Source organism: Mytilus edulis, chromosome 13 (genome assembly GCF_963676685.1).
Source record: "Mytilus edulis chromosome 13, xbMytEdul2.2, whole genome shotgun sequence".
In the NCBI taxonomy this organism is placed as follows: Eukaryota; Metazoa; Mollusca; class Bivalvia; order Mytilida; family Mytilidae; genus Mytilus; species Mytilus edulis.
Window position 1 is genome coordinate 25673749 of NC_092356.1, and position 22397 is coordinate 25696145.

General features: G+C 31.3%; 1 protein-coding gene across 1 annotated transcript; it reads right to left on the reverse strand.

Moving 5' to 3' along the window:
• Nucleotides 1-523: 523 nt before the first annotated feature.
• Nucleotides 524-20721, reverse strand: LOC139501478 (uncharacterized). Its single transcript, XM_071290554.1, has 11 exons — nucleotides 20546-20721; nucleotides 17814-17911; nucleotides 16355-16513; nucleotides 13500-13578; nucleotides 12015-12103; nucleotides 7729-7824; nucleotides 7291-7449; nucleotides 6596-6677; nucleotides 5323-5411; nucleotides 2496-2579; nucleotides 524-2034 (listed from the first exon to the last, which is right to left on the reverse strand). Exons 2-11 carry the CDS (start codon nucleotides 17862-17864, stop codon nucleotides 988-990), a joined length of 1935 nt encoding a protein of 644 aa, XP_071146655.1. The 5' UTR covers nucleotides 17865-17911; nucleotides 20546-20721; the 3' UTR covers nucleotides 524-987.
• Between the last annotated feature and the right edge of the window lie 1676 nt (nucleotides 20722-22397).

Here is a 22397-nt window from a genome sequence, read left to right on the forward strand (position 1 = left end):
CGTATTTAAATTTGAGTATATGTTTCAAACTATCATTTCGATAACCTTCAGAAGCACAAAGATACCATTTAAATAACGTTTTCTCAGTTTGTTTTCAGTATTCTCGGTCCTCGTATCTTTCTGTTTACATTCACAAAAACCCTGCGGAAATCTCACATGCGTAGGTGCGTTCTAAAAGTCTAAAAGTCATGTACGTTCGTGCAACAAAGTTTACATTAAAAATTATATAATTGTCCCGAATAAACAGCTGTCACGGATGCAAAGAGCTATTGGAGAAACAATTATTTTAATAAAAATATAAATCTTTGTAAGATCTAGTTCAAATATTTATAGTTTTTCACTTGCTTTCCATCACGATATAATTAACGAGACGTTTTTTCAAACACAACCAAATTACCCACCATGACAGCATTTTGTCCAATCACAGAAAGGATTTTCGAGCATGCGTATTCTGTTGCCATAGTTAAGCGTCCTTAAGTTCATAGGGCACAAACCGAAATTATACCGACTACGTCGGAAAAACATATAATCCAAAATAGTATAGTAAAAATATCGAATGTATGTTTTCACATGCTTAAATGCTTTAATTATAAATGATTCACAGTAAAACAGTTTGTCCCCAAGATCAAGTTTTTAAAACTTGTTTAAATCTTCATCTAAAATATTTGCATGGCAAAAATCAAATGCATAAGCAATAAATGACATATACTAAACAAACATTAGACGAATTATTTTTCCTTTATGTAAACTATCTTTATTGTACATTATTATAAGCAAACTTTTTATGTTTGAAATTATTTGTATTTTCAAGTTAATAAGACTGTACAATCATCAACAGATAAGAACTGGTTTTCAAAGGCTCAATTACTAGAATCTATTTCACCACCAACCACCAACCGATGTCTTTGCGTCACCATGAACTGACAATAATTGGTTCGTTAGACTATTACATAATCAATTACTTGTTCTTGTTTCATCCATTTTTAACTACTCTAACTCTGTACTGAAACTAGGCTCTTCATCAGAATCCCACATTTCCCATGAGTCTTTTATATTGTGAGATTCGAAGGACTGTTCTTTATCTGTTCTGTTGATCTCGTTTCCATTGCATTTTTCAACACTAATTTCTTCTTTCAAATTTGAAATATCACGCGAATCCAAGCTTATGCAAGTTCCTTTGTTATCATCACAGGCTGGCCGAGTATCATAATTCAACCCAGCATTTAAACCTTTAACTTGTATGGCTGCCTCGATATATTTACCTAGACAATTGTCCTGCATTTTTGCTTTTGTCAGTTTTGTTTGTCCGTGATCTGTTTCAACAAATTTATTTTTCACCTTTACTTTTCTCTTTTTATTTTTGGAGCAACTGGTTTTTACTTCACATTGTGTAAGCAAAGCGAATGAAGGATCCGATTGAACAGCGCTATCAACAGTGTGCATTGGCAAATTAGTATATGTAGGTTGCCTTGACCTTAAATCAGATTCTGAGCATAAAGAATTCTGTCCTTCCTGACTTCTTGGCATTTGCTCCTCTATGAACGTACTTTCGCTATCTTCCTTGCCTCTGTTTCTATCTTTTCTGCTCAAGTCTATTTCTTTTTCTACTGTACTGTATGCACCCGTCTCTACAGTATTACATCCATCCGTCTCTTTAGTTCTATATTCAGCATTATCTTCTGTATAATATTCATCCTTCTCTTCAGTTCTAAATCCGTCCTGCACTGCTGTTCTATATTCATCAATCTCTCCAGTCATATATCCTTCCTTCTCTATTGTATTACATCTTTCATTCTCTAATGTACTATATACTTCGTTCTCTACTGTACTATATTCATCTTTCTCTTCCGTTTTATACCAATTCTTCTCTTCAGTTCTATATCCGTCCTTCTTTACTGTACGTATACTATATCCATCACTCTCATCAGTTCTATATCCATCATTCTCTTCTGAACTATATCCATCCTTCTCTGCAGTTTTATTTATATCCGTTTCTTTTCTACTATATTCGTCCTTCCTTTTAAAATTGATACTCTACAAGGACATAAATTTCAATTATGATTACAATCTTGACATGCCTTCATCTATCTCAATTACAAAGTCGAATATTGATGTATAATTCATTGAAAAGAGCCAGGATTTAGACAAGATGCTCAGAGCTTGTAGATCAACGCTATCTAATTTGGACTACTTATATGCTGTGACCTTGAACTTGACCTACAAGTTGAAAAAATTCTTTCTGTTCATACTAAAAATATTCATCTACATAAGTTTCATTTCGATCCACCAAAGAAAATTCAAACAGTCATCAAGGGACCAAATTTTTCAAGTTTAGTATTTGTTATCTTGAACTTTAATCTATTATCCCAAAATAATTAATCTTGGTCTCCGTCTTTAAATGTTCCATTGATAAACATGTTAAGGTGTAAAGAATATGACGTAATGTTATTTACATATATAAACAAATATTTAACATGTTTAACTGTCATGCTTACCTTAGTTTTATCCAGTTTGTATTTCAACAAACATTTAGCATAATCTATGGCTTCTGGTGGACCAATTATTGTCAAAATTACATCCTAAAATTACAATTTTGATATATTGAAAAAACACTAATTATCAGCATTTTTCAGATTCTTAATATTAGTATGACATGATTTCATTAAAACCAATGTATTTTCTTACTTAAATTGCAATACCCTTTCTTTTAAATTTCCCTTGATGAAGAATTCAAGATAACATAAAAGTAATGACAAAACTCAAAACACTGATGGAAATGATGTGAAGATTGGGCGTATAATTGCAGCTATGGTACTGGACAAAGATAACTTGATATATCAGCTTTGAATATAGTTCTTTAGTAATAAAAAGTCGTCAGCCAGCAAGTAAAATATTTCAAGGCTTGCACAGAAACCTTTGTCTCGCCTTTGATTGTTTGTCAGTTTTAAGGTGTAAGGAAGGATTATTGCATAACATGACTCAATGAATTAGTAAAATACAAACAAGAGGCTATAAAGAGCCTGTGTCTCTTTATTTATTATGTCTGTTTTGTTCGCGCATCGTTGTAAATATAACGAAATTTGATGAGACTGTTGTACAAGTGAGAGGTTTAGCGCTATAAAACCAGGTTCAATCTACAATTTTCTTCATTTGAAAATGCCTGTACCAAGTCAGAATTATGACAGTTGTTATCCATTCGTTTTTGATGTGTTTTGTCATTTGATTTTGCCATGTGATTTGGGACTTACCGATTGAATTTTCCTCGGAGTTCAGTATTTTTGTGATTTTACTTTTTTTGTTCTCCTGCATCTTCGAGAATAGCAATTTTGTGTGGAAAATCGTCATGAAAGAAATCACTGACGGTTTCAATCATGTTGAAATATTTGTAGATCTTGTTCTGCTGATAGTTTTGGCTTTTTAAAGATTCTATCTACATTTGTATCTAATGCACTTTTCAGGATAACCGACACAAACTCAAAATGATAAAAACATCTTTGAAGGAAAATAACTCCAATAATAATACGACAAAAGATATCAGCCATACTTGATAATTTTATATCTTGACTTGTTGATCATTTGGGCTTTTTAAAGTTTCTTTCCGTATATTACAGTTTTTAGAATATTAGGCAAAAATGCAAGACACATGTGTAAACGCTTAATTGAAGAGCAATGACTCCAATATGGAGTTGTCAATTGATTTCCGCAATGTAGATCTGGTCTAGTTTATAGTTTTTTAAAAAAAAATTAATATGATAGTTTTTAAAAAAGAAAACAAAATTTACCAAATATGATAAAAATTTTACATTTAAGGGTCATAATTTCTATAAAAAAAATATTGACTTACATGTAAATAACCAGAAGGTAGATCTAAACTTTTAAAAACTAGATATTCAAAAAATGTGGGTGGCAAAGTTTTGTTACATTTGGCTAAATAGTTTTAAAGGAGATTATATTTTTGTAAAGGTTAAAGGATGAAGACGACGGAAGACTGACATCAAGTAATGAACAAAGCTCATTTGGTATTGCAGCCATCAAGTGAGCTGAAAAAAGTAAATGTCTGAGTTCCTGCTTACTAATGGTACCAACGCTGTACTACTTATGTAAACCGTAAGGTTAGTTGATGAGTAATGAATTTTGAAAACGCATCGGATATTAAATCATGTTCACAAGTTTCAGAAAGATCTACTGAATTACACATTTTATAAGTATGGTCATCTTCACAAATTGTTTGACCAAAACAATATGATGATGTGTCTCGGCTCATCGGCGACATGATTCTTTCGATAAAAACTGTCTAATCTATATATGTATGCCCCACCTACGATAGTAAAGGGCATTATGTTTTCTGGTCTGTGGGTTTGTTCGTCCGTTCGGCTGTTCGTCCGTCCGTTCGGCGGTTCGTCAACCTGTCCCGCATTAGGTTAACGTTTTTTGTTCAGGACGTTTCTGATGAAGTTGAAGTCCAATCAACTTGAAACTTAGTACGCATGTTCCCTATGATAGGGTCTTTCTAATTATAATGCCAAACTAGAGAATTAACCCCAATTTCACGGTCCGCTGAACATAGAAAATGATAGAGCGAGTCGGGCATTCGAATACTATGGACACATTTTTTTTATCGATTGTGATACAGATCAGATGAAAGGATGATTGTTCAGTATGCCTCTGAGTATCATAGGCAGAGCATTGTATCTGCAATAATAAACAAAAGTACTGAATTCCAAAGTATAGAGACCACAAATTCCTGTTCAACTTTGGAACAAAATGTTAACCCGACACATGATGGATGAACATACAGTTATTGAAACTAAAAACTGTATGCCTACCCCTTTCTATTAAAGACAGGGCATTACAATTTATATATCAACCATTACTTTGGAACGTGTGCCAAATATTGCTGATGTGATTTTTATGAAAGTGCAAAGAGAGCTGGAGGTCCTTACAGCATTAGACAGGCAGAATTTCTTAATCCCCACTCTAATTATTGACATGAGACAAAAACGAATAAATAGCGTTTAAGTAGGAACATATGATCATAAACATGGTAAAGCTTTTAAAATAGATAATAGGAAAAAATAAACAGTTCTGCAATGCATATACAGTTCTTCCAAATGTTTGTGAAAAATTGCTTGTATTCCAATAAATCATAATCCATGTAAGGCCATGTATTGGTAGTGTTAAAGGCCAACTGATCATTTATCAGTTGTAACAAAATGAAATGGGATAATGTTAACAAACTTAACTTGCTTGTTTTCGTATATTTTGCAGTAGCACATATTGCATGTTTCTTTATATGATATAAACTTATCATGAAAATCTTACATCTTTTTTTTTATGTTTAGTTATTGTTCTTATTATGGTTTCATTTAACACTTCTTCGATAGCTTGTTCAAACTTTCCAATAACTGGACCTAAAAAAAAATAATAGATGAATTATTCATTCGAACAATATACAAGTGTTTTAAATACACATGCTGTAGTAGCCCTTTGTAAGTACTCCGTAAAAATATCTACCCCTTTGTGGAATGAATGACTATATACAATTAATTGAAGTAAAAATGAATTTAACAACCATTTAACCCTCTTATCGCGTACTCATTACTTTCAGTTAAATTTCAGTTGTCTTTTATTTTTATTCATGTTAAAACAAACTGCAACCCATTTAAGGTAGATTCATGGTATACCGCTATCTTGGATTGTAATGTCGCAGAACACAATCAGTCTAGTTATTTGCCAAAATCTGCAAATTTGTAGACAGATGTGCAATTTTATTGGTTAGAATGTTTATTAATATGAAGAAAACTTGCTGATTGTTTTTAGCATTAATCAAAATATCTAAACAAATACCAAACATTTGTGTTTTAGAATCAATTTTTTCAACTTAGCAATTTGAGGAAAGATAACTCTCTTAGTAAAGAAATTATACTGGAATGATAGGGAAATTTAGAATTTTTACTTGTAGCAAGAAAACAAGTTCCGTGACACCATTTTTTATTTTTATTTTCTTCAAACATATTGTAAAACCTATCTTCTCGCAATTTATTTCAAAATTCTGTCTCATAGATTTATTTTTATACACAAAAATATGCTTTTTCATGATCATTCTCAGCAAATTTAGGCAGTATTTAACGACTCACAACTTGAAAAATAGCACGGTGACCCACACTTATTATAATATTTTTGAAAAGATCATAGTAAAATCTTCATTATGGCGAGGTAACTTATACCTATGATCTACCTTTATATGAAAATACATATTATGTAATAACAGTTCAAATGAAGCGCTACAAATATACTTTCCCTACAATTTTGTCCGCAAGCACACATAAAACAAAACAATATAATAAACAATACAATACAGACAACACAGTCTAATGCAAATACCATCCAACAAACACAGACAAACAATTGATGACAATAACTAAAGGAAGTAAAGTGAAACATCACATTAATTTGAAACAAATCAAATCCTTGCATGGATATTACTACATGAATTGTAGCATTTGTTTCATTCACATTTATTCAAGAAAGCCAGATATAGTAGTCTTTTATTTCATTTACTTTTAAATAATTTTTAATACCTGAAAATGTTTACCTGCTATATAATGTTTTGGTACTCTATAAGCATGTTGACCCAATTCCAATATAGATCTAGCTTTTTTAACAGCTTCTAATGTCTAAAAACAAATACAAATTCAGAGAAGATAAATGACAGACTACATAAAACTTTAAGTTAATATGAACACATCAGTTGGCCATATTTGGAGAAGGACTTATGAAAATAAATTTTATGCTGACTTAGTAATATGTGGTTGACCACAAAAGGTAATTTTCACGTAAATGCCTAAATGAAAGGAAAACTTAGATAGATAAGGATGTAATCATCTAGAAAGATTACTGGACAGTGACGTCATTCTGTACTGTTAGTTGATACTTCCAATATCCATACAAAATATCATTAATGTAAAACTGTAAATCAGAAATTATTGCTAGGGTTATGTTAATGTGAATAATGTCACTTTGCTAGTATCACAATAATAAGAACTTTTACTTTGAATTATATAGTTATATGCAGATTTTCCTGAAATCAATATAATCAATCTTGAATATTGTCCATTCTTAAAAAATGCAGTAATAAATGTACACACATAATTACTGAATTTGCATCTTATGTTTTAAACAAAACTAATTCTAAAAACATGGATCTTATGGAAATATTAGGCATATTCAATGGTCCAAATCAATTTGAATATAGTATCTTTACTGAAATATAAAGACCCTCTTATTTACCTCACCAAGTATTCGGAATCTACAACTATCTTGCTGATTCTCATATTTAACAGAGAATACTCCACTTATTCGTTTAGATTTTTTTATGTTGTCTCCTTTGGTACCAATGGAGAGTCCTATCAAGTCCAAAGGAACCATGAATGTTTCAGTAAAAAATGACTACAAAAACAATAAAATATCAATTGGTGCATAGTGATTGTAAAATTATGTTTTGCTTGTTCTGCTTTCTTTGAACTTTTTTTTTAAATAATTAAAATGGACTATGCTTTTCAGTCAGTTATAAAGAAATCAAAAAATACTGTCATCTTTTCACCTTTGATCCATTCATCCAAAAAATCATTAATAATAATTATGCTTTTATCCTGCTTTAGATCTTCCACTGGTAAAGTGCTAAGAGACTTTACAATGTTGACTACCAAAATATTTGAAACTATTTACCTCATCCGTGTTTAAAATCTCTTCCAGTTTATTGTTCAGCAAAAATTTAGCATTTTCTATGGCTTCTGGTGGCCCAATAATATTAAAGATTACATCCTAAAATTATGATATAAATATTTTGAAAAGTTCAATTATTCATATTTCCTAATTTCCTAATAGTATCCATACAATATTATTCATACAATATAATGTGGGTAAAATGTTTGTAATGTCTAGTTTATGTTACAGTGTAATCTTTCTTGATTTTTTGCAAATTAATAAAGAGCTGCGCCATGAGGAGATGATACACCCGTCTCTTTTTCTGAAAAAAATGTTCAATGACAACTCTACAAAAAACTAAAGGAATGTTATTCCAATAGACATTCACTAAAGTTTCCTGAAATCTGCTTCAAGCACCATTGAGTTATTGTATGACAACTGAAAAAAACTGTTTTCAATAAAATCCATTAATTTCAAAAAGTAAAATCAGAATTTTATAAAAATTAAAAAGGAGCTTACGTCATTAGATAAAATCAATTCAAAAAGAATTCAAGCAAACTGTTCGTGCAGCAATTTTAAAAATGGTCAGCAAACTTGATAAACCCCCCTTTTTAAATTAACAAAACCCTATAACGCGGAAAACACTAATCAAAAAGAAGTAGATTCAGTAAGACACCTTTTTGGCCCCAAAATAGAATAGTTTAGCTATTTATTTGAATGAAGAATGCTTCTGCTACATAAATATGGGCTTTTTTTTACAATATAAGGCACATATATCGGGTACTAGCATCATAAATTCATGTTAAATTACTGAAATCTTCACAATTTCAGCATTTTAGTTAAATTTTCGACGGTTACCGTCTTAATTGAAAGTGGCCGCGTTCGTGCTCATTCATAATATTGAGATGTAAGTTGTATTTGATGATAATACATAACACATATAAAGGTTGAGGATGAACACGAATGCGGCCTCTTTCATTTTTGACAAAAACAAACTGAAAAGTGACGTTTTTGGCATATTTGATAGATTTTTCATATTTAAGCTTGAATCGGAGCGTTTGTTGTGACTTAATCAGTTAAAATCTTTCACATAAACTAATTGAATCAATTGAAATAGACACTTCAGTGATTAAAAAGTGTCCAAAATCTTTCGTTAGATTAACCTGAAATTTGAAATTTGAAAACCTGAGGCCAAAATCGGTCCTTACCGGACCTACTCCTTTATAAAAATTAAAAGGGAGCTTATGTCAATAGAAAGTAACACTAACAACAACAAGTTTCAAATCATGTTTGAGTTATTGTTCAACATTTTACGATGGACAGACAGATAGACAGAAAAATGGGCTATGCGACTACAAATGAAGGGCTGCCCACTCAATATTGAACTTATTTTTTCTGTAACAGTCCTCTGTTATTCTATTGGTAAATATATTCCATGTTATCTAAGATTATTTGCATTTTTAGTTTTTCCTAAAAAAAAACTACAACAACAAACATAATATGTCTTCTTTAACAAGTAGAATAGATAAAGGAAAATGTTGTATGAGTGCTAATGAGACAACTCTCCATCCAAACTTGGTTTTATGATGCCCTTAGAGATAAAGAAAATTGCTAATGATTTTAAATTCAGTGGATGAATAGTCAAATATTAAGCAGCAATCCTCTTTTAAACCTTTTAACTGTTTCATGCATAATGTATCAAGAATACTAGTACCTTTTTTTTTTAAAACACACTTATTATATGATTCTTAGAAAGTATTGATAGATATAGGAAGATGTGGTATGAGTGCCAATGAGACAACTCTCCCAAAAATGAGCTAGTGTAAAACCATTCAAACATGCAAACCAACGGTCTTATCTATATCAAAAACGAGAAACTAGAAACACTTTTAAATAAACAACACTAACAGACGACAACCAATGAACATCAGAATTTTGACTTAGGAAAGGTGCAAGCAATTGCAGCTATATTGAACGTTTTAACGGTACCAAACCTTCTCCCCTTTTCTGAAACAGTAGTATAATATCACAACATAGAAAGCCATACATGTACTATAATAAATTAATTGGAAAGACTTAAATCAATCAAAAACCGAAGTGACACAAATAAACACGCAATTTACGAATAAATTTGAAATGTGATACAATGTAAATACAGAGTAAATAAAAATTAGGGATGCATTATTAAGGTTAAAGTATAAAACAGATGTGAAATGTTACATTATTTTAGAAAGACATCAAATTTGGAAAAAAAATACGTCATATAAAACATATGTATATGAAAATAATTTTGTCGTTGAATATACTTCTTTTTCAGTATTTATTCCTTTAAAGTTATTTTACACATCATCAGCTGAACTGAAGTTCAATCTGTACACACCTAACTTTGTAGAAAAAGATGCACTGAACAACAACAGGAAAGAAAGTAGTTCACAATACCTTCCTTATGACATCACAATTGCAGATAAAAACTGGCTGAACCCTAATTATTTGGTATATATTCTAGAAGGGTCACAACATAATAATAAATAGTACAATGCCTCAGGTTAATGAAACCATAACTTCATGTTAACAAATAATCGAATATACAAACTGAACACAGTATGGCACTTTGCTACAATATATATATTATACACAGGGCTTAAGAAGATATTAATCTGCCATCATGTGTGCACTTGTGCATACTATATTGATTATATTGAAACTTTTAACTTAAAAACTTTTTTTAAGTCTAAAGAAAGCTGATGCTCCTTTCAGTATTGGACAGACAAAATTTATAAATCCCACTCCACTCAACAAGATTTGACAAAACTTGCAAACACTGAAACTAAAAAAAAAGGCTATCAAAAGTAAAGCATAAGTATGTTTCGTATTGTGTCAAATTGATGAATTACAGAAAGACCCTGGAACAAATCGTACAGTATAAAAAGTTGTAATAAACATTTTTCATCTTGAGTGGGGACATACTTAAACTATTTTCAAATGTTGCTACTTTATTGTTTGTTACAATGTTACATAATTTGAGGCCTCTTACTGATAGTTAAGATTAGTTCACATAACTTTTCTTCTGTTCCCAACCTCTGTATATATTGGTGTTATTAAATATTTAGATCCTGTAATACCAGTTTTCTATCACTTTGGAGCATGAACCCAATGTTGAGAATATACAGTACAGATCAAAGCATTTTTTTTAACCAATTAAATATCAGCTTAAGGTTTAAGACACATCAATGTGCTCTTGTAAAAAGGTATAAACTGAACAGATACAAGATAAGGATAGTAAAAACACACTTTATTGTTTTCTTTCAATTTTAATAAAGCAATAAACATATTTAAAAATAAAGCCCAATCAAGTTGAAAAACTACAATATCAAGCTGCATTGTCTTACTCAAAACAGTATTATGTGTTTAGCAAAAACATTATGAGGTGAGGTAAAGACATGTACACCTTACAATTGTACTACACACAAACTATAGCTGATTTATTGCTGTAAGAGAGACCAAAACACAAAAATATAGTATTGACCTTTGAACTATGAAACAAAGTTCAAGGTCATATGAATCCTGCCAGAAAAATGTGTACCCCTTTCAATCATTCCATTCACCAATTGTGTTTGACCTTTTGCTTATAGTACTAGCAAACTCAGACCAAAACATGCAAACTTAACAATGACCGATGAACCATAAAAATAAATTCAAAGTCAGTAACTCTGTTTGATGACCATCAAGACTGTGCAAGGAATCCACATACCAAATATAGTTCTTTTATTACTCATAATGAGTGTTAAAACTCACCTGACAAAAAAAAATATTTTTCAAGTAGTTGCTGACATATAAAATGGGGTCAAGGACATTGGACATTTTCTCTATGGAAACTTTGTACAAGTTCTGAAGCATCCAGGTATTTTACCTTCGGAAATATAAAGCTTTAAACAGCTGTACACTGATGTTGGCATTAGTTGCAGTTGTTTGAGATCAGTAAGAGACAAAGACAAGCCAACTTATTCTTCCTAAAATTGGTAAATTAAGCAAACACTAGTTTCGAGAAACTAGTTAATTATTTCAATATTTTTCAGAAAAAGTGGACACATAACTTTTAAAGTATCTCCAAATGATGGTAGTTTTGTTTGTATTAAAAAAAACTAGGCCACAAGAGGCCTCAAACTGGTAGTTTTAAAAGCCCAAGTGATCATTCATATGGTTGTAGCCATTAGGAGTAAGTTGAGTTTTACCCATTTGTATTAACTATGCATATATTTAAACTTCAGCAGTGGCACCTATTGATATGATATGTAATATAATATTACATCATTTTCATCTTGCACACTAATTCTGTTCACCAAGGATTTATTTATCACTCCCTCAATAGCTTGTCCAAACTTTCCAATTACTTGACCTACAATAGGGTAAAAAAAATATCTGTTGTATTCCTTCACGTGTTACCCGAACATTATACTACAGGAGCTGTTTGTCTGAATAAGTTTTATTAAATGCTCGCCAAATTCGTAGTTTTTTTTTACCTTTTCCTTTTTTCTATTTGTGAGGTACTGACAAGTCTTTTGTAGACAAAACCCCTATCTTACGTAAACAATTTCAAATCTGTATTTTTTGGGAGTTCATTCATGTACACGTTAATGTAATAATTTACCATCAACTTGCAATTCTTCAAAGGTAAAACTAGATTTTCTACCATAACAAATTCCCCACAACCTCTTACATGTATAATGCTACATCACAGTTGAAGATTGGAGTCATTGGCAGCGGTCAATACTGTCAGGATATTTGAAATGTTTATTTCTTGTGATTTTAAGGAGTATTGCATTACAATAAGAATAACAGTACTGTATTTGAAAAGTTGTTACTGTCAATTTTGGATTTTATAATTGCAATTATGTATTGTACTGGCGTCTCTACTCTTCATCCCTTAAAGTGTCTCGCGGGTCTACATCAAATTGTTTTTCAAATATAGGATTTTGCTATATTTTTCCATAAAAGAATTTCATCTTATACTTCATAGAAAAATAAAATAAAAACATGGGGTCATAGTTTATTTACGCTCACAATCTGGCTTCGAAAGAACATACATTTTCGTAGAGGCACTTTTTTCTATTTAACTAATAGGTAAAATAGAGGTAATATCGAAATGAAAAAAGAACTTAATCACAGAAATCGCTTAAATTTTACAAAAGTTTAGTTGAAGTACTGCTTATTTGAAAATTATAATAAAAAAAAAGGTCACCGTTGAAATTTCAATTTGTATGCCAAAAAATGGCATTTTTGCATCAAAGGGATATACTTTGGAGCTTTCTCAATAATATATACATTTTAAAAGTCATCTGGGGACAACACGAATTGATTTGTTTTAAATGATTTTTGTACCATGAGATAAAGTAACAAATACTAAGGGTAATAAATAAAATTTGTAATGAAAAATAAATGTCTAATTTTTTTCTGAATTTTTTATAACCGCGAGCCTCCTTAAGTAAAACTGTATTATCAACAATAAAATTCTCAATTGACAATGACAAATTATCAAATACAGAACATTTATTCTACAAACATTTAACAACAGTTCATAAAAATGTATCATAACATTTATTTTGAGTGATACAAAATATGTAAATATTGTAACAAATAATGAACATCCACAGAGCATTTTGATATATACCATTAAATGCCAATAGTAAAAAAATATGTTGTTGCAAACTCACCATTTTTACGAACTTCAATAATGTTGCCAAATTAGGATATTTAAATTAAGCCTTTACATTTTGAACATGTGGAAGGTTTACCTGCTAAATGTTTTGGTATTGTGTAATCCTCTTGTCTCAATTCCAAAACAGATCTGGCTTTTTTAATTGCTTCTGGCGACTGAAAGATGACAATTACATAAAAAAAATCTTTCTCATTTCTGCATAGTTTTAGGTGTTTCAGTACCTTATAAATCGTTTACTTTCAGCATTGAACATAACTGATGAAGATAAATCCAGAAAAAAAAAACGCTTGAGACACATACAGTATATTGTAATATTAAAATGCTAAATAGTACCAAAAGTCATTTTGATAAAAATAATACTTAAAGACCGACTAAGGTTCCTTCACGACATTGGCAAGAAAGAGTTCTAAATTAGGCCAAAGAATATATAGTTATGTTTTACCTACCACATAACTAATCTTGTTTTATCTGCCAGGAAGCAGGAAACAAGTAAATGATTGTTCTGCCTTCTGACATTAATGACGGGTATGTTCCGACCCAATACACATTCGCACCCTACAACTTCACACTCGACACATACGCCCCCTCGATGGTTTGCTTGCAACCTAATTTTTTTTTCATTTTTTATTTATATATTCAGGTTGAAGAATTATGTTTTTTAGTTGTTTATATTAAAATATTAATATGTCCATGAATATAAATTCGTGATTTTTTTTAATAAATTATTATTTTGTGATGATTTTAATGATGAGTAAATATAAAATGTCAATTATTTATGATTGCTTTTATAATTGACCCATAAACCTCATGAGTGTTTGGACAAGTATGATATTGAATATGATATATCCATGTTGGGTCTTTTGTAGACAAAACGCACGTCTAGTGCAAATGCAAAATGTCAATCCTGGTATATCTGATGATTTTACTGAGCACCCCATTTAAGGCATTATTCTGTACCTTTATTCTTTTGGCATTATTCTTAGATTATTATTTCGTCAAAATTATCCATAAAACAAAACTTGTTTGCATTTTGTAGACGTCACTTTATTTTCAAACAATAAAGATCCCTCAACGTTGAAATCACACATAAACCAAACATTATCAAAAAAACATTTAATAAAAAGAGGTAAATGGCTAGATGCACTCTTACAGACATGCATTACACACATTGGAATCATTGAAACATAGTTCGTTAGTTGCTCACAGTGTCTGAGTAATGAAAAAAACTCTAAATTTAAACACAATGCACCATGAAAATAATGGCAAGGTAAGATGAACCTTACAAGACTGAAATAAACCAAAATCAATCATTTGAAAATAGCTGACCTATTGCTAATAGTGTCTTAGAATTGACCATACAGGATGTCTGATTTTTGATAATGAAAATCAGTATCTGGTCAGATGAACCCTGGCAGACAAATATTTACATATTTCAAACAAATTATATAAAACATATAGTTGGTTCATTGCTAAAAGTAAACACGAAAATGAAACTTTGATTAATCGACCATGTTATAATTTGAGAGCAGATGAACACTTCCAGACTGGTATGACAAAAAACAACAAATACAACAAATAAAATTGAATTTTTGCTTATAGAATCTTTGAAATGGAGTTGACTTAAAAATCTATATATGAAATGAGGTCAAGGTCACTCATACTTTGTAATAATATAAGAAAATGCCTGTACTAAGTCAGGAATATGGCAGTATTTTTGTGATTTTACTTTTCAAATGAACCCTGTCTGACAGACAGATCAACCTTGCTAGAAACTCATTTGATATACCTAATATAATTATCGGACCTGCTCATTACTCATAATAAGTGATTATATCACATGAGTAAAACACTATAATCATTTTTTCATGCATTAACTAAACCAAACGTATATGGTTCAGGAAATTGGACATATATAGTTATCAAAGGTACCAGGATTATAATTTAGTACGCCAGACGCGCGTTTCGTCTACATAAGTCTCATCAGTGACGCTCATATCAAAATATTTATAAAACCAAACAAGTACAAAATTGAAGAGCATTTAGGATCCAAAATTCCAAAAAGTTGTGCAGATGAAAATTTTGTAAGATAAGGCACCTGCAAAAAAAGTCCTGCAGACAAGGTGAGAAGCATACATGTCTTCTAAATCTAAAACAAAAGACTTACACACATAGTTAACGACCATCAGATAGTAACCATCTTATATGCATCGCAAGCAAGACAAACTAGAAGCTCTAAAAAGCTTGTGTCGCTCACCTTAATCTATATGCATATTCAACAAAGTCTCACCCCTCTTTGGATTCATTACAGCCAAACTCAATCTCAGCATTCCTTTCGTAAAAATCGAACCTTGTAGCAAAATTTTAGAGAGATCCATACACATGATGCACAAGCTATTGTCTGAAACCAAAACAATGCTTGCTTTTGACACCTTTTTGTTCTTAATTACTGTACATTTGCGGCTCCCCAAAACCCAATTCAAGCCTTCCCTTTGTGAAATGAAACTTGTGGTACAAATGTAGAGAACCATACACTTACAAGTAATGGTCCGGAAACTAAAAACTATTTGTTTTTAGCCCAGTTTTTGCACCTAATTCCAAAATCATTTGTTCCATAACCCCCAAATTCAATCCTAACCATTATTTATTGTATTGAACCTTCTGGTAAAACTTCATAGAGATCTATTCACCTTTAACTTACACAACGACGCCGACCACCAAGACATCATAGCATTATATGAATCCAAAACAATCTATGCCATATATTATATTGATCTCACCGACTACGATCCACTTTCTGCAACAGAGAGATTATCAATGGAATTAAATCTGATATATTCTAAACATGGTGAAAATTAAAATGAAATATTTACATATGTTTATTGTTTCACCTGAACTATATATATACTGAAATAAAATCATGTGGTTGTTTACCTCACCAAATACTGTGAAACTGTATCCACCTGCCTTTTTCTTTTTCTGAACATCCACCACTCCTTTGATCTGTCTGGATTTATTGATGTTTGCCCCTTCTGTTCCAATAGCCAGTCCTACCAAGTCTAAAGGGACCGTGAATGTTTCTTTATAAACTGCCTACAAAAAAATATCATAAGATATCCATAAATGTAACTTTGTGCACTGCGTGCAATTAATGTAACATCATTGATTGTTCTGCTTTCCTTGAATCCACATCATAATACTTTAAAATCTATATAAAAATTAATTACAACAACAATAACAGCTCTCAAAAACAAGCAAAATGTCTAAAGAAAAATCGAACCGAAGACAACAGCAACATAAGGATATTCAATGTCCAAAGATGTTGGTTGTCTTAACTTTATTCAAATCCAAAACATCTCTCTTCTTAAAGTAAAAAATTGGAAATTCTGTGAATGTGTTTATTAATACAGACACTGTTTCCTTTGTGAACAAAATACATTCATACTATATGAGCTTATTTTTTAAACTTCAAAATTTGTTTTCTGAAGGATTATGTTTATGATTTTTTTAACATGTTTAAAATTCACAACCTACCTTGGTATCCATTTTCGTAATTCAACGGTTGAAAGGTAATGGTTTACTTTAAATAGTAATATCTATATTTTTTTTTAAAAACCAACCAAGGTTTAAAAAAAGACATAAAAATCAATATGTTATCAGTAATTGAACTTTTGTCTAATGAAAGTATCGATTACATGCGAGTGATATGTTTTCAAATGTGAAAAATAATGCTAATGTAAAGAACATATTGATCACTATGTAACGATGTTATTTATGTATTTATATATATATATACGGATTTGTCTTCACGAAAAGAGTTGGAAAATAATCATTTTCATGAGGGTCTGGAAGGGGTTCTTCATTTCTGCATTCTGTATGATATGTAGGCCTTTTTCTTTTCTGTATATTTTGTGCTTGTTTTTCTGTATTCTTTATATTTAAGCACCTATTCTGTATAGTTTTTGCTTGTTTTTTTTTTGATTTTTTTTATATTTAGCCACCTATTCTGTATATTTTTGGCTTGTTTTTCTTAATTGTTTTTATTTAAGCACCTTATTATGATCTTAATTTTCTAAACATGGTTAGAATTAAAATGAAATATTTACATATGTTTATTGTCCCAGCTGTTTTAAACATATTATATATATATTGAAATAAAATCAGGTGGTTGCATACCTCATCAAATACTGTGAGACTGTATCCACCTGCCCTTTTCTTTTTATCAATTATCCTTTTATATATCTTAAGGCGTTTTCATACTTTAAAATTTCTTCACTTCAACCTGGGATACTAAAACCACTCAGACCAATATTGAATAGTGTACATGTATTTATTTTTTTTACTTTTAAAATGAAATGTATCAGAAAATCTTTTTTAAAATCCTGAAGCTTACCTGATAGACAGCCTCATCTGGCCAATTAACTTCTGCATCGTTATATTCCATTTCAGTTTTTATATCATGATCTGAACACAAATCAGAGTTAAATCAGCCTGTAACAAAACAGGTTTACAGGTAGTTAAGTTCATAAAGAAACAATGCATACACAAATACACAAATTGATTCTTCAAAAGTTGTGTGTGTTAAATTCAAGGTTCAAACTAAGAATTCGATCTGACTGGGAGTATATAATATAGACAATTAATAAGTTTTTATCATTTGTAACAATTTCCTTTTCAATATTCAACAATATACTTGTATCATGAATACACCTTTCATTTGATATGAAATAAGAAAAACACTCTTTTTTTAAAATTACAATACCTCCTCCTTAGACTTTCATCAAGCATACAAAAACAATGATAACCAGGAATAGTAATACTAAAAGCAGTATAAAACCAATATTCTGTAGGAAAAACTATATCGTATGTGCAAATAATATTCAAAACTGCAATTTTATCAAGTTTACTTTGATTACCACCATTCACATTACAAGCAATTACTAGTACTTTTCAGCAGTCAGTTTATTGAATTCGGCAGTTTGATGAGATTACCTCTAATCATCGCTGCTTCAGCTTGTTACGTACGAGTTCTTTTAGAATTGGGAACAATTGTTTCCTTTTAGCGAGCACATCTGGCGTATACTGCACGGTGAGCCCTTTAAAAGAGGGACGAAAGATACCAGAGGGACAGTCAAACTCATAAATCGAAAAAAAACTGACAACGCCATGGCTAAAAATGAAAAGGACAAACAGACAAAATAGTACACATGACACAACATAGAAAACTAAAGAATAAACAACACGAACCCCATCAAAACCTAGGGTTGATCTCAGGTGCTCCGGAAGGGTAAGCAGATCCTGCTCCACATGTGGCACCCGTCGTGTTGCTTTTGAGATAAAAAAAATCCGGTAGATAGTCCAATTCGGTAGGTCACATTTATGAAAGGAAAGGGAATTGTAGTTACGACGTTAGGAACATATCCGATATTATTTGTGAAACGGTTATTCCATAACGGTCAACCAACGGGCCATTCCAGTTAATATCTGCTAAAGGGGGTTGGATGGTCCTTTCTGAGGGGTGTAAAATTTATACATCTTAGGGGTGAAAATTTGGGGTTTTTCGTCTGACACGTACACTTATATGCAATAAACTTCTGAGGGTCTTGCAGCAGTAAATAATTTAAAATAGTTACATCTTAGGGGTTACAAAAATGCCTATGTCAGATCTTAGGGGTGCTTTTGAATGTAGACAGTTACGTAAAATGCATTATCTGGTATTGTATCTAAAATTCTGATGGGTACAATCCTTGCAGTAAAAAATTCTGATAGGATCATTTTTTCCCATGAAAGCCCATCCACCCAATATGAACAGAAATTCTACATCTGATAGGTCTTAATTCTTAGATCTGATAGGTAGTTTTTCATGATGTTTTTTTCTGATACGTATAAACAAAATTCTCCCCATCCATCCCCACCTGTCAGGAATTAACTGGAATGGCCCAACTCGTGATGGCGTCCATAAAACTTACGAAGAGATGATTTCAACATCACCATTTGGAACCCTTGATTTAATATCTTCCTTGTGAGAAACAACCCTCTATCAAGAAAAGCATGATAGGAAATGCAAGCACGGGAATATCGTATCAATTGGGAGATGTATACACCGTAATGTAGGTGCTGCTGGAATGTTGCTACTTAGAAATGTCAATTTCTAGATGTAAGTCAAGATATGAGGCCGACAGTACAGTTTTTTATCCATGCTTTCAAGTTTACTCAGTCTTCTGCTGTTTCAATATGACTGAAAACACCACTATCCGCAACGGGCGGTGTTTATTGGCTAAAATGTACAGGTAGGGGTCAAAGAAAAGGGGGGAGGGTACGGATACGGATATGATGTCCTGCTTTGCTGTTCTTGGTTTTGTTTAAAATTTTCAGATGTCATTTGAGGTGACATATTTCCTTGTTCACTAAAAATGACTGAAGTACTACCATTTTGATGTTTATTGGATTTCTTGTGTTGTTGCTTGGAAGTTGAATCGAACGGAAAACCAGTATTCTGTGTTGTGTGTGTTTTCGTCTAAGTCATCATTCAGAGTTCACTATAGGACTTTATTGTATTTATCTCGAATAAATCTTTGCAAAGTAATTTTAATTGAAACACACTGTAAACTTACTGACTAGCTACTGCCATGATTGGGTGTACTGTAATGTGTATACTACTAGTATTATGAACAAAAACCAAATTAAACCCGGCCCTTAACTTCAGTGTTGTATCAACTATCCGTGTAAAATATTTGGTGTTAAAACGTTACTGGAACTTATAAATACTTACACACACTCAGTAATCAATACAAAATATATCAGAATATCAAGTATTCTTATCCCTGCTGGAAAACACACTACCTTCATATTAGGTCAAACGAAGTATTTTTATGTTTACTTGATTTTATAATCTACCCATCTCTTCATTAAAATTACAAGATGCTATTTTAAAGAAATGAGTAGATGATCAATTAAGTTATCTTATATAATCCCTGAAACTTATCAGTGATTTTACCATACATAATCAATGAAACTAAGAATTAGTTTACAAATCCCCTGATTGTATATTCCAGGGTTATCAAATGATAAAACAAAGATCCTGTGTTTGATAAAATTAGTTAATAAACCATCCGCATTTCTTACCTTATTAATGTTTAAGTAGTACTACACAGTTTTCATGCACTGGCCATTTGTCCAATCTAAGAGAACAGTCTTTACAGTTCTTTGTTACTGTATTGAACCAAATTAAATCAGAAAGAAAAAAGTATTTAAACATTTTGAAATACGAACATTTTCGATGAGATCGATAACTGCACATTAAGTATGCATTAAATAGTATTGAATTTCATTTTATGAATAAAAATACACATTGCGTGTAATTAAACAGTGAAAAGCAAGAATGTTATTGAATATTTGTTTTATGATTTATATGTTCTATTGAACAAACTTAATATATTAAAACTTGCAAACAAATAAAAGTTAACACAACAAACGTATGCATGCTTGATTGATTGAACACACAATTTGGTAGTAGACGTTTTTCCGACGTAGTCGGTATTGGTTTCGGTTTGTGCCCTTTGAACTTAAGGACGCTTAACTATGGCAACAGAATACGCTTGCTCGAAAATCCTTTCTGTGATTGGACAAAATGCTGTCATGGTGGGTGATTTGGTTGTGTTTGAAGAAACGTCTCGTTAATTATATCGTGATGGAAAGCAAGTGAAAAACTATAAATATTTGAACTAGATCTTACAAAGATTTATATTTTTATTAAAATAATTGTCCAATAGCTCTTTGCATCCGAGACGGCTGTTTATTCGGGACAATTATATAATTTTTAATGTAAACTTTGTTGTACGAACGTACATGACTTTTAGAACGCACCTACGCATGTGAGATTTCCGTGGGGTTTTAGTGAATGTAAACAGAAAGATATGAGGACCGAGAATACTGAACACAGACAGAGAAAACGCTATTTAAATGGTATCTTTGTGCTTCTGAAGGTTATCGAAATGATAGTTTTAAACATATACTCAAATTTAAATACGTCGGATATCTTTTTTAAAGATAGTTCTTGTTTATACATATTCTGCATGTTAATGGCCGCAAAGGAAACTCCAAAAATATAATGGTCATTATAGTGTAATAATAATAACTAGAGGCTCTAAATGGCCTTTTCTCTCACCTAGGTATATGTGCATATTCAACAAAGGACATTTTCTTTCATTGTTGACAATGATAGAATTCCTGGAAAAAAATCTGTTTTGCTGATATTGTAATTCTTATCATTTTGTCTGTTTAGTTTCTCTCTATCATCTTTAGTGTTTTCTCAAAACATAAAAGATAGAACAAATCCTTATTTGTTAAAGGAAAATCACTCCTTTGAAGATATGACGAAGACTTAATCTTTCAATCAGTTTATTTGAGGTCCGGCGCATGTAAGTTACTAACTACTTGTAGTCCTTTGTTAATTTATGTATCATTGTCATTTTGCTTACTAGAATAGTGTTTTGTTACCTTTTTTAACATCGGAATCGGACTTCTTTTAAACTGATTTTTTACTTTGCGTATTGTTGTGTGTTTTGTTTTTCTTTTGTCTTTTGTCTAGAGGTAAAGGGGAAGGTTGAGATCTCTCAAAACATATTAATCTCCGCCGCATTTTTGTGTGCCTGTCCCAAGCCAGGAGTCTCTGGCCTTTGAAAGGCTTATATATTTTTTAGTTTAATTATATATTCCAGAGTTTTGTATGACGTACATTATCACTGAACTAGTACACATTTTTTGTTTAAGGGTCAGCTGAAGCACGCCTCCGGGTGCAGGATTTTTTAGTTGTGTTAAAGACTCATCGGTGGCCTTCAACTGTTTTCTGCTCTTTGATCGGGTTGTTTCTCTTTGACACCTTCCCCATTTCCATTCTCAATTTTAAATACAAAAAAATAGATGAATTTTCGGTCTTTTTTGTAATCTAGTATCACACAGTTACAGACATTGCATA

Excerpts from the sequence above, each read along its gene's own strand:
- LOC139501478 (XM_071290554.1), bottom strand. The coding sequence starts at position 17,864 with ATGGAATATAACGATGCAGAAGTTAATTGGCCAGATGAGGCTGTCTAT. Across the intron at positions 7,450-7,728 it reads AGATTTTAAACACGGATGAG|TCATTTTTTACTGAAACATT; the intron begins GTAAATAGTTTC and ends TTGTTTTTGTAG. Across the intron at positions 5,412-6,595 it reads ACCAAAACATTATATAGCAG|GTCCAGTTATTGGAAAGTTT; the intron begins GTAAACATTTTC and ends ATTTTTTTTTAG.